We start from the raw sequence: 13,186 nt of genomic DNA on the forward strand, positions 1-13,186 counted from the left end.
GTTCCACAGTCCTCACAGCCCAGGCTCTGGGACACTCGCCACACAGAATATGCCCAGGATGCACACGGCGAACCTGAGGATGGCTGGCACACTGAACAGTCTTCCCACACGGCTGTGAAAAAGCCACACACACCTGTGCTGGCAAGTGACAGTGTCTGAACGTGAACACAGACACACTAAAAACAAAGGCCATCACCTGCACAGAGAGCTGGTAAGCGGTGTCCAAAACAAAGAGTGGTTCTTGGGGAAGACAAGCCTCCATAGCACAAGCCAACCTGTCTCACATTCAGTAGCCAGGAGGGCCACAGCATGGACCCCACCAGCAGCACAAGGAGCAGGGCGGTGCCTTCAAGAAGGGTCCAGGGTAGACATGGTACACGTGGTGGCCAGCAATCCTTTGCCAGCCCTCAATGACATGGCCCCACCCAACTGGACAGGAAAGGGGGTCTGGCTGTGTCTCTAAGAGGAAAGGGAAATGGGCTAGAGCAGCAGCAGCCAGTCTCACATCACACAGCACGTGGAGAGTCGGTGTGCCAATGCATGGGGCCACTGCAGTACTGGGTGCAGGTGTATTCTTCTGCTGCTGGCAGAATTTATCTTACAAAGTAAATAATCATAACTATTTTGGATAAAAGAGAAAACATTTTTCTTCTTACTCATGACTTAAAATGTCTTTTTAAAAAATATGTTATCATTGGGCGGTGCCTGTGGCTCAAAGGAGTAGGGTGCCAGCCCCATATACTGGAGGTGGTGGGTCCAAACCCAGCTCCAGCCAAAAACTGCAAAAAAAAAAAAATATATATATATATATATATATATGCCATCATTGAAGAAAAATTAAATCAACAACTTTAGGAAATCTAACTTAGTCCTTTCTAGGCTTTTCACATTAGAAATAATAATGTATATGCTAAGTTTCCAATAAAAAATAATAACACGCATCGCTTTCTATAAAAATATGGTTCATATATTCAACATATATGTTGGCCCTGCCATGGCCCTGCCGTCCTCCACGCACACGGCTCAGCGGCTATCCACCTCACAAACCTGCATCCTCCCTGTTGGACTAGACAGCCGTGGGAAGGAAGGAACGTGTCTTCCAATGCCTGGCACAAACAAAGTCAGAAATGCAGGGGAGAAGGAAATGGTGGACAGGGCTGGACACACTCCCTCCTCTCAAGGACAAGGAACACACATGCCCACGCCAGCAGGCCACAGACCTAGAGACCGCCCAGGCCACTCAGAGTGGGGTTCCTAATTTCTGGTATTTTTTTCTACTTAACAGCACGAGGCTCCCCTCCCACACCTCTCTGCCACCTTCCCCCTTTGCTGTTAAGTCTCCAAGGCACAATGGTCGGTCCCCACCCCAGCCCTAGCCTCCCTCCCACTGTCACAGCCCACAGTCACCACTGTGTGCACCTCCACCAGCTCCCGGAAGGCTGCTTCCTTCAGGGCCTTAAGCAAGAACTCGTGCTGCGTACATAGTAAATGTCAAACAACTACTTGCTGAACTCAAGAACAAAAATAGCAAATTTTAAGAAACACCATTTGATTAATTAGATTTCAATATTAATTTGAATAAAAGTATCTATTGGATACAGAGGTTCTGAAAGGATGAATTTTTAAGCAAATATACAGCAAATATCTTTTGAAATGTTAAAAATTACATGTGGTTTAGAAATGAGTGAATTTAATATATTACCAAAGAGAAATTTATAAGCATAAATTTTACTTTTGCCTTTTAAAATAAAAATTAAGCTGCCAAAATACTAAATCATCAATATAAAAAAAAATAAAAATACCTGCTTTTTCTGAAGTCCTAAGAAACACCATGTCTGATGGAATTCTTTGATTCTGCAAAGAGTAATATAAAATATTAATTATATCTATGCAGACTTAGAAGTTAACACAGTTCCACTGAAAAGTAGAAAAAGCCAGTAAAAACTAAAATAATGTCATAATTAAAATTTTTCTTAAATAACACTTATAAGTTATACATCAAAAATATTTTAATCCATATTTTACTTGAACTGCTAAACATTTTTTCCTACTGGTGAGCCAAGTAAACATTTAGGGATGACTTAGAAAAGACTTCAGTCTGGAAAATGTTAACTGCTGCCTGCCCGTGGCCCTGCTGTCCTCCACGCACACGGCTCAGCGGCTATCCACCTCACAAACCTGCATCCTCCCTGTTGGACTAGACAGCCGTGGGAAGGAAGGAACATGTCTCCCAATGCCTGGCACAAAGCATAACACACCCTGAGTCAGACACCACCTGGCAAAGCTGAGCCAGCAAACAGACACGTGACCGAGCAAACAAGCAGACAGGAACCCACAACCGTGAGGAGGAGAATCCCCCAGTCACCATCCTATACTTCATTACTGTCACTAATGAGCCTATCAACTGAGAAAGCTGCATCAACCTAAAAAGAAAATGTGCCATTGTAATAAGAACGTCACATAATTTCACAAATTGTGTGTGGTTTTTGAGACTTAAAAATTTATTTACACATGATAAAGAAATGGATAAGTAATGAAAACAAATATAAGTTATACAGGCTGAACAAAAGCTATGTTGTTGGGCAGAGCCATTTCTTCCCACCACTAAAAAAGGAGACCAGCTAAGACCTCCAGCAACATCCCCACCTTGTTTGGCACCAAGGACTGGTTTTGAGGAAGATGATTTTGCCACAGACTGGGACAGGGTGTGTGGGTGGGTGGGGACGGGGTGGAGGGATTCTGATGGTTTGGAGATGACTCAGGCACATCACCTTCATCATGTACTCTATTTCTATCAGTATTACACATTGTAACGTATAATGAAATAACTACAGAATCAGTGGGAGCCCTGAGCTTGTTTTCTTACATCTGGAAGGTCCCATCTGGGGGTGATGGGAGACAGTGATGCCTGACATGTGTTGCTTATGTCCAGTCTACTCTGTAATCTCAATGTGGCTATCGTCACTTCAGAAAACCCTACTTCACAGACAGGACGTTGGAAATGAAAGAGTCTTGTTGGTGCTTTTGTGGCACTCTCAGGATTTATCTTGACTGTATGTAACCCAGAACACAGGGAGATGTGCAGTCGCCTCAAATGTGCTTTTAAGGCCACGTCATTTGCAATCTAGCATGACAGTCTGTCTACCTAGCCTATTCAAGGTCATTGCAAGTAGATCACAGACCCATCCCTTCCCAGTTCGGGGGTCTCCTGTGGTTGGGCAGTGATGCTCCGACTCTGTTCACAGCTGGGACAGGTGACCATGCACTAGCTGGGAGGAAGAAGGCCCTGGCTCACTCCCTGTCAAAATCTCTGCTGACGTTTGAAACATGTCAAAAATCCCCAAGTCCAGCTCAGTGCCTGGAGCTCAGTGGGGAGGGTGCCAGCCATATACATCAGAGCTGGCAGATTTGAATCCAGCCCAGGCCTGCCAAACAACAATGACAACTACAACCAAAAAATAGGCAGGTGTTGTGGTGGGCACCTGTAGTCCCAGCTACTTGGGAGGCTGAGACAAGAGAATCGCTTAAGCCCAAGAATCTGACGTTGCTGTGAGCGGTGAGGACATGGCACTCTACTGGGAGCAACATAGGGAGACTAAGTCTCAAAAAAAAAAAAAAATTCCCATGTTGACTCATTGCCTCCATCATTCCAGTTTGGCTGTCAATACTTGAACATGGCTGTCATCCTCCCCTGAAGTGAGAGGCCAAGTTTGCTGAGCAGGATGAACACATCACAGAAGAAAGCAAGTTTGCCACTTATTCTGGGCCAGGGACATGTGCTGCCAGTGGCGAATGTTTTTCTGGAAGAAGTCCCTGGAGCAGCTCTCGTAGGTCAAACGCTCTGGCAGTGATCTCCCCTCTAGACAGTGGACTGTCCATCTCAGAGAGCTGTACCAACAGACATGAGTGAAGGGCAAGGCCTTTAATGTGGGTGACAATTTTAATCATGCCCTGTGAAACATGTTTAGTTCAGGTGGCATTTTCCGGTGAGCCAGCATCTCTCTGTGGACGATACCGTACACAAACTCACATCTAGAGGCAGCTCTCTGACCCCAGAAATAAACCAGACAGCCATCCAGGCTCGGCAGCCACTCCATCCCTGCGGCTATCTCCACAAATCACAACTCAGTTTTGCTGACGTGCAATCATTCGAAGCTTTGAGTAGCTTTGCAGCTGTGGTGCTGGTCGGCCACCGTCAGCATCGGCTATTTATTGCATAAATTAAAATTAACTCAAGGTGTGCTGTTCACTTTACACGTGTCCTAGAGTCTTCCCGCTGCTCTTCTGGTACTGACTTCTGACTGAGTTGTCAGGGGTGAGGACACTCTGCATGGCTCCCGCTCTTCCGTCTGCCTCACAGCATGTCTGGGGTCTGTCTTGGAGAGTGCCCTACATGTGCATGGCGTCAGGCAGCCCCCGCTGCATGTGGCAACTCTCACCTACTGAGTTCCAAATCTCAGTTAACAGGATGTTTCTCTTGGGTTGACTGTGAAGCTGGAGAAGGCAGCGAAGCTCCTATCCCTTCACCATCAGTCCACGGCTCCTCTCCACCCTCCCAAATCACTGCTCTCTGACATCCAAAGCACTGGTCCATAGGTGACTGGCACTTTTCTATTAAATATCCATAAAATCAACACTGATATACTAATTTTAATTTTATATTAACAGAATTAGAAGAGCCATCCTACGATATAAAGTCTAGATAGAAAATCTCAATATTAATTTCTAAATAGAAATATGATCAAATAAAAGAGAAAAACTTTCTGATTAGTGCTATCTGTTGCCAGAATTCTTAAATAAAAGGACGAACCATTTGCTACCAAATCTCTTATAGATCTCCATCACCCTGGGTGGAGAGCTGTGGCATCAAAGCTCCCAGCAACCTCAAATTTGGGGGCTCAAGTGATCCTCCTGCCTCAGTCTCGCAAGTAGCTGGGATGACAGGCACCCACCAGAACACCTGACTAGTTTTCCTATTTTTAGTAGAGACAGATCTCGCTCTTGCTCAGGCTGGTCTCAAACTCCTGAGCTCAGGTGATCCACTGCCTCAGCCTCCCAGAGTGCTGGCATTACAGGCATGAGCCACTGTGCCTAGCCTGCTAACCAAATCTTTGTTACTTTTTCATGAAGATTTTATCAAGCGGCAAGACAAAATTTTTTATCACCACAAACCACAAAATAGGTGTATCAGCCATCACGGACCTACTATAGATTGGGCATCCTTTACCCAAAATACGCAGAACCACAAGTGTTTCACATTTCAGATACTTTGGACTTGGGAATATTTGCACTGTAATTACCAGGTGAGCATGCCAAATCTGAAAATCCTAAATCTGAAATGCTCTAATAAACATTTCCTTTGAGAATTTTGTTGGTGCTCAAAGAATCTCAAATTTTGGAGCACTTCTGAGTTTGGATTTTTACATTTAGGATGCTCGACCTATACTCAACATTTATTATTTCACAGCAGTTATTGGAAATTATGTTTCTAATTTCTGAATATTCAGCTTTAGGTGAGTAAATGCATGGGAAAATTTTACACAAAAATGAGTATTAACCTAGCAACACAGAAAAGTGAATTGGCTGAGGGACACCACCACCCCTCAGTGTGGGACATCTCCTCAAGGTTAATTTAATGAACATAGTTTTAAATTCTCTTTCTTACCAAATCATTAATTTTTCAGGCTATGTACTTTAATTTGGGTGCAGGGCACCCACATGGTTCAGCCACAGCAGAACTGCAGCCCTCCCAGGACCCCGAGGGAGCTTGCATCAGCTGCCCTGGAGGCCTGGAGATGCCAGCGGCCTCACAAGGACTTGGAGCCAGAAGACCCAGTAACACCCTCCCCGGACAGCTGTATTATCCTAAAGAGAGGGCACTGACACGCACACACACCAAGAACACGCCCTGTCACACGGTGTGGGGACAAGGTGCTGCCTAGCACAGGCCACTCAGTTACACTGCAGACCCTGGGCAGCCCTGATGATCTCCAAGCCTGGTCTCTGCTGTTTTTCTCACAGATTCTTCCTATACTACCTAAACTTCTTTTCTAATGCTCTTTTACTGCTATTTACTTTTCCCTTTTTCAATTTTTAAGCCCTAAGAATGACATCCAAAAATGAACATAATATATTATTACCAATACTATATGTGTAATATAACCATAGCCAGCCCTCAGGATCCCTGGGCTCCACATTTAGGGGGATTCAACCAACCAAAAATTGAAAATATTTGAAAAAATAAAAATAATAAATAACGATATAACAGTAAAAACTATAAATTAAAAAATACAGTATAACAACTATTTACATAGCATTTAAGTAGTATTTGGTACTCTAAGTAATCTAGAGATGATCTGAAACATACGGGAGAGGGTGTATATGCATGTCCTATACAATCTTATACCAGGGACTTGACGTCACTGGATCATGACATCCTCAGGGCCCTTGAACCAGCCCCTATGGGTACTGGGGGCAGCTGCATCTGTACAAGGAAATCCTGACCAATGAAGATCGTGCCACAGACAGGCTCCCACACAGCTCTGCGGAATCCCAACCACTGAACCACTGTGCCACAGACAGGCTCTGATGCAGCTCTGTGGAATCCTGACCTCTGAAACACCACGCCACAGACAGGCTCTGATCCAGCTCTGTAGACATATGCGAAAACCCTGTTAATACATCATTAAGCAGCTACTGTGTACCTTATTTTAGACAAAATATAACTTTACTTGTGCACACTGAAAGCAAAACAGACAGCCTATCCAAAAACCTAGATTTTTCTTCACATACATCAAATCTTACACAAGGTTATTAAGATTTAAAATATATGTCTCAAACAATTTCCTTCAAATTCAAAAGATATACTTGCCATCAGGCTAAATGTCAATAATTGGTATGTATAGGTTTTAAATATATTAAAAATACGTCAACCTTTTCCACTATGATGAGGTCTCCAACTTGTATGTCTGAACTCTTAACTTGCACTTGACCTTCAAAAAAAAAAAAAAAAAAGAAGTATAATCAACTCAAGGAAACAATAGCATAACAAGAGTTTAACTTCCAATTGAAAAATAATTACTTCAGGAATAACTTTAGTGGAAAAAAACACTTCATAAATTTCTCTATACTTATACTTTTAGAATAAATTCCAGCTCGACAGTAACTGGTAATTAACTTCTCTTAGTAAACATCCAAGCACAAATAAATAACTACTCCCAGTGAAAGGACAAAACAAGAATTTCTTCATAATTAAGAGATTCCAACAGGAATGATCTTCCCATACTTTGTCATTGTTTCGGTTCACAGTCAAGTCAACAATAATCAGAAATATTACTACAAATTGGAGGATTGAAACTTAATAATATGAAAACATAAAAATCCCCACATTAACATCCTAAGTGGCATAATCAGCCTATAACTGACAGAAGACATAAAGCAAATGACGCACACAATCTCTCTCGAGTTGCCTCACTAAAACAGGACAGGACTGAAAATGAATTATCTAAAGTGGCAGCTCTCAACCTGGGGGTCGTGACCACAGGAACTGTATTAAAGGGTTGCGATATCAGGAAGCTTGAGAACCACTGATCTAAAGCTTTATTACCAAAAATGATTCTTCTACATAAGTTACTAAGGGAATATTAAATTATCTCTGTAATAGCTAACGTAGAATAAAGTGAGTCACTGTCATAATGGCGTAGAGGCTATAACTATGAAAACATATCTGCTAGACAGAGACTGACCAACAAACACACACACAGGTGTAAGAACAGGAGGTAATTAAGCAACTTCTTAAAAAGGAACTGGTCACACAAGCAGATTCTAGAAGGCCAGCACCATGTCAGCAGGCGTGCTGCCTGGCGGGCGGCCAGCCACCTGCTTCTCCATGTGAACTGAGACTCCCACATCCACTCTCACTCAAAGAGGAGAGAGTCAGGAGTGTCATTTGCACATGAACAAATGAAGACAAGTCAAGTGGCTTCTAGCCTACTGAAGAGCTAAGGAGCAAGACAACTTCATGAACTGAAACCCCAACCACAATAGGCCTCTCTAGGCTGGGAGGGAACTCAGAAGAGGAAGCAGACAAGGGGAAGATGGAAACAAGCAAGCTCTTCCCAGCTTCTGAAAGCAGGGGAGGTCTGCACACGCATGTACTAATTTAGAAAAAGATCCAAGAGCCAGACAAAGGAGAACCTGCCCTTGTCTACCAGCTCTCCAGCATGGGCCTTCACCAAGTATCAGAAGGCAGAATGGAGGCTGGGCAGGCCAGTAGGTCCTTGGCCCGGACAGGCTCCCTGAGAGAGCCAGCAGAACTCACTGCCCTTCCTTCCAAGAGCAGCGCGCCAGAGGCCTCACCATAGCAAGGATGCCTCAACTTGCCAGAAGTAAAGAATTACCACTGAATGTATTTGCATGTGACATAACTGCCTATGTAGAAAATTCTAAAAATCTACAGAAAGGCTCCTAGACAGAAAAGATTTGGAAATTTCATAGGAAACAAAGATAAAATGTGAAAATCAGGCTTGGCGCCTATAGCTCAACCGGCTAAGGCGCCAGTCACGTACACCTAAGGTGGTGGGTTCAAATCCCCAGCCTGGACCCGCCAAAACAACAATGACGGCTGCAACCAAAAAATAGCCGGGCGTTGTGGCGGGCGCCTGTGGTCCCAGCTACTTGGGAGGCGGAGGCACGAGACTCGCTTGAGCCCAGGAGTTGGAGGTTGCTGTGAGCTGTAATGCCATGGCATTCTACCCAGGGGGACAGCTTGAGGCTCTCTGTCTCAAAAAAAAAAAAAAAAAAAAGTGAAAATCAACTGTGCTTCTATATGTTAACAATGAATGACTAGTAAACGTAATTAAGAAACAATACCAATTATAGTAACACACAAAGCAGAGTACTAAGAAACGAATGTGGCAAAAGGACAGGCGACGTCTACACAGAAAACCACACAATACTGATGAAATTAAAGACCATTCTCCCAAACTCAACTACAGATTCAATAAAATCCAATCAAAATTTGAGAACAATATTTTTAAAAAACTGATAAAATAGATTCAAGGAAAAAACATAGGATTTAAAATAACCAAAACAACATTAAAAGGTAAAAACAAAGCCAGACACGCTCCAGCACCAGGCAGAGTGGTGACAAGACAGACAGATGCGTCAGGAGGAGAGAGAGGCGCTCAGGAAGGCAGACTCACACCTGTGTCTGACGCAATGGGGAGACAGAAAGGCTCGGGGCCCTTGGCCCAGCTCCTGTGCACTAATTCGGAGGGATTTATTTGGATATAAATCCTAAAACAATAAGGCTTTTAGATGAAAACATAAAAGTCTATCTCTACAGCCTCTGTGTAGAGAACTTTCATAGGAAGGACACAGAAAGTGCTAACCATCTAAGAAAATACTGATGAGTAAGACTTCCTCACAGTTTAAAACTTCTCCTTCCACAAGACATAATGAACACGAACAGATATTCACAACAAATACATCTGACAAAAGACTGATGTCTGGAATATGCAACAGGAGCCCCACAGCACAGCACCTACAACAAACCCACAGCTTAACAACATACTGAATGGAGTAAAATTGAAAGCTTTTCCACTTAGAACTAGATCCAGGCAAGAATCACCATTACTGCTCAACATAGTGGTAGAAGTTCTAGCCACTGGATACAGACAAGAGAAAGATATAAGAGGCATCCGATCGGTGGCAGAGGAGGTCAAACCTCGCTCTTTGCTAACAATACCATCTTATGAGAACCCCATAGACTCAACCACAGACTCCTGGAAGTGATCAAGAAACACAGTAACATCTCAGGGTATATAATCAATGTCCACAAATCAGTAGCCTTTATATGCCAATTACAGCCAAGTCAAGAAGCTAATCTAAGATAACGTAATTCCCTTCACAGTATCTTCAAAGAAAATCAAATACCTACCAACATAACAAAAGAGGTGGATTCTCTACAAAGAGAATTATGAGAACCTAAGAAAAGAAATAGCTGAGTACATTAACAAATGAAAAGATATACCATGCTCTTGGCTGGGAAGAATCAACATTGTTAAATGTGTATGCTACCCAAATCAATCTACAGATTCAAAGCAATCCCCATTAAAATACCAACATCATTCCTTGAAGAACTGGAATAACAGTCCTTCATTTCATATGGAACCAGAAAAAATTCCATACAGCCAAGGCAATTTTTAGTGATAAAAACAAAACTGGAGGCATCACCCTACCAGACTTCAGGATATATTACAAGTCCACAGTGATCAAAACACAATGGTAAGGGCAAAAAAAGAGACAAAAGACATTTGGAATCAAATAGAAAACCAGAGAACCAGTCTCTTATTGCCGTCTGATTCTTGATAAACCAAACAAAAGCATACACTGGGGAAAAGAACCCTCATTCAATAAATGGTGCTGGAGAACTTGATAACCACATGTAAAAGACTGAAACTGCACCCGCACCTTTCACCACTTACAAAAATTGATTCAAGATGGATAAAAGATTTAAATCTAAGGCAGGAAAGGATAAAAATCCTAGAAGAAAGTGTGGGGAAAAACACTTGATGATGTTGGAGTAGGGAAAGATTTTATAAAGAAGACTTCTGTGGCAATTGCAACCACAAAAATAACGGGGGAAAAAAACAAAGAAAAACAAATAAGACTGGGCGGCGCCTGTGGCTCAAAGGAGTAGGGCTCTGGCCCCATACACCAAAGGCGGTGGGTTCAAACCTGGCCCTGGCCAAAAACTGCAAAAAAGCTTCTGCACAGCTAAGTATACAACAATCAAAGCAAACAGACAACCTTCAAAATAGTAAAAGATATTTGCATGTTATGAATCTGACAAAGGCTTGATAACTAGAACCTATAGAGAACTCAAATTAATCAACAAAAAAAGAACAAACAATCCCATCTATCACTAGGCAAGAGACACGAATAGAACCTTCTCTGAGGATGACAGATGAATGGCTAACAAACATGAAAAAAATGCTCCTCATCCCCAATCATCAGAAAAATGCACCTCAAGATATTATCTAATCCCAGTAAGATTAGCCCACATCACAAAGTGACAAAGCTGCAGATACTGGCGTGGATATGGAGAGAATGGAACAATTTTACACTCTCGGTGGGACTGCAAACTATTATAGCCTCTTTGGAAAGAAGTATGGAAAAATCCTCAAAGAACTCAAATCAGACTTTCCATTTGATCCCACAATCCCAATAGTAGGCATCTATCCAGAAGAAAAAATATCACTTTATCATAAAGACATTTGCACTACATAGATTATTGCAGCTCAATTTACAATCGCCAAGATGTGGAAACGACGTAAATGCCTATCAACTCAGGAATGGATTAACAAACTGTGCTATATGGATACCATGGAATACTATTGATACCATGATACTATTCAGCCATAAACAGATGTAGATTTTACATCTTTTGCATGAACCTAGATGGAGGTGAAACATATTCTTCTTAGTAAAGTATAACAAGAATGAAAAACAATTATTCAACATACTCAATACTAATATGAAGCCAGTAGATGCTCTAATACACGTCCACATAAGAGGAAAAACTCAATTCAAGTTGGGAGGATGGCAAATGAGGGGGAGGATAAAGGAGGGAATTTGGGGTACACACACTTAATGGGCACTATGTAGGGGTGTATGGCACACCTATAGGGTGCAAGACACAACTGTAAGAGGGACTCTACCTAATAAATTCATATATTGTGACTTTGTTGTTTGAACTCTCACATTAACTTGAAAAAAAAACTTAAAAGAAAAAGAATTAGATATGGACTTTGGAACATTTTTAAAATAAAAATATATAAAAAGGCCAAGATTAACAAGGTGATGGGGTGCAGTGGTTCACGTCTATAATCCCAGCACTTTGGAGCGCACAGTTGTATAATCGTGTTAGGCTGGGAATTTAAGACTTGTCTCCACCAAAAAAATAAAAATGAACAGGCAGGTGTCACAAACTTGTACTCCCAGCTACTTAGGAGGCTGAAGCAGGAGAATCACTTGAGAGAGCCCTGGAGTTTAAGGCTGCAGTGAGCTATAATCACAACACTGCACTCCAGCCTGGGAGAAACAGCAAGACTCTGGTCTCTTAAAAAACAAAAACAGGGCAGCGCCTGTGGCTCAAAGGAGAAGGGTGCTGGCCCCATATACTGGAGGTGGTGGGTTCACACCCGGCCCTATCCAAAAACTTCAAAAAATAAAAAAAAAAAAAAAAAAACAAAGGCAACAGGGTGCAGTGGCACACATCTGTAATCCTAGCACTCTGAGAGGCCAAGGCAAGAGGTCTACTTCAGGTCAGGAATTCAAGACCAATGTGAGCAAGTACAAGAGCCCATCTCTACAAAAAATAGAAAGATTACACTGTCATCAAGGGCACCTATAGTCCCAGCTACATGGTAGTCTGAGGCAGGAGGATCACATGTGCCAGGATTATGAGCTGCAGTGAGCCATGATGACACCATGGTGCTCTAGTGTGGATAAGAGTGAGACCCTGTTTCAAAAAGAAGAAGAAGAAAATTCTACACTGCTGGTGGAAATGCAGACTAATTGGCTCCTTTTGGAAAGACATCTGGAGAACACTCAAGAGAACTAAAAATAGACCTGCCATTTGATCCTACAATTCCTTTATTAGGTATATATCCAGAAGACCAAAAATCACATTATGACAAGAATATTTGTATCAGAATGTTTACTGCAGCCCAATTCATAATTGCCACGTCATGGAAGAAGCCCAAGTGCCCATCAATCCACAACTGAATCAATAAACTGTGGTATATGTACACCATGGAATATTATGCAGCCATAAGGAAAGATGGAGACTTTACCCCCTTCATGTTTACATGGATGGAGCTGGAAAACGTTCTTCTTAGTAAAGTATCTCAAGAATGGAAGAAAAAGTATCCAATGGACACAGCCCTATTTTGAAACTAATTTATAGCTTTCATAGGAAAGATATAAACTAATTATAGCCTTAGAATACGGGGAGGGGGAGGGGAAGGAAGGTGGGTGGATGGGTAGAGGGAGGGTGATTGTTGGGGTCACCTCTATGGTTTATCTTACAAGGGTACAAGTGAATCTATCTAAAAGCAGAGTATGAATGTCTTAATAACTAAGAAAATGACAGGAAGGCTATGTTAACCAGTTTGATGAA

General features: G+C 42.3%; 1 protein-coding gene across 2 annotated transcripts in view; it reads right to left on the reverse strand.

The window, feature by feature from the left end:
• Positions 1-13,186, reverse strand: part of ATP9B (ATPase phospholipid transporting 9B (putative)) — a 244,444-nt gene that overhangs the window by 180,082 nt on the left and 51,176 nt on the right. For both annotated transcript variants that reach the window (XM_003788391.3, XM_003788390.3), the window contains exons 6-7: positions 6,934-6,992; positions 1,803-1,854 (exon numbers count right to left, since the gene is read on the reverse strand). In XM_003788391.3, the coding sequence (XP_003788439.1) occupies positions 1,803-1,854; positions 6,934-6,992 (111 nt within the window). The remainder of the gene's footprint in view (positions 1-1,802; positions 1,855-6,933; positions 6,993-13,186) is intronic.

The sequence above is a fragment of the Otolemur garnettii genome, unplaced genomic scaffold (genome assembly GCF_000181295.1).
Source record: "Otolemur garnettii isolate 467f Iridium unplaced genomic scaffold, OtoGar3 scaffold00027, whole genome shotgun sequence".
Lineage (NCBI taxonomy): Eukaryota > Metazoa > Chordata > Mammalia > Primates > Galagidae > Otolemur > Otolemur garnettii.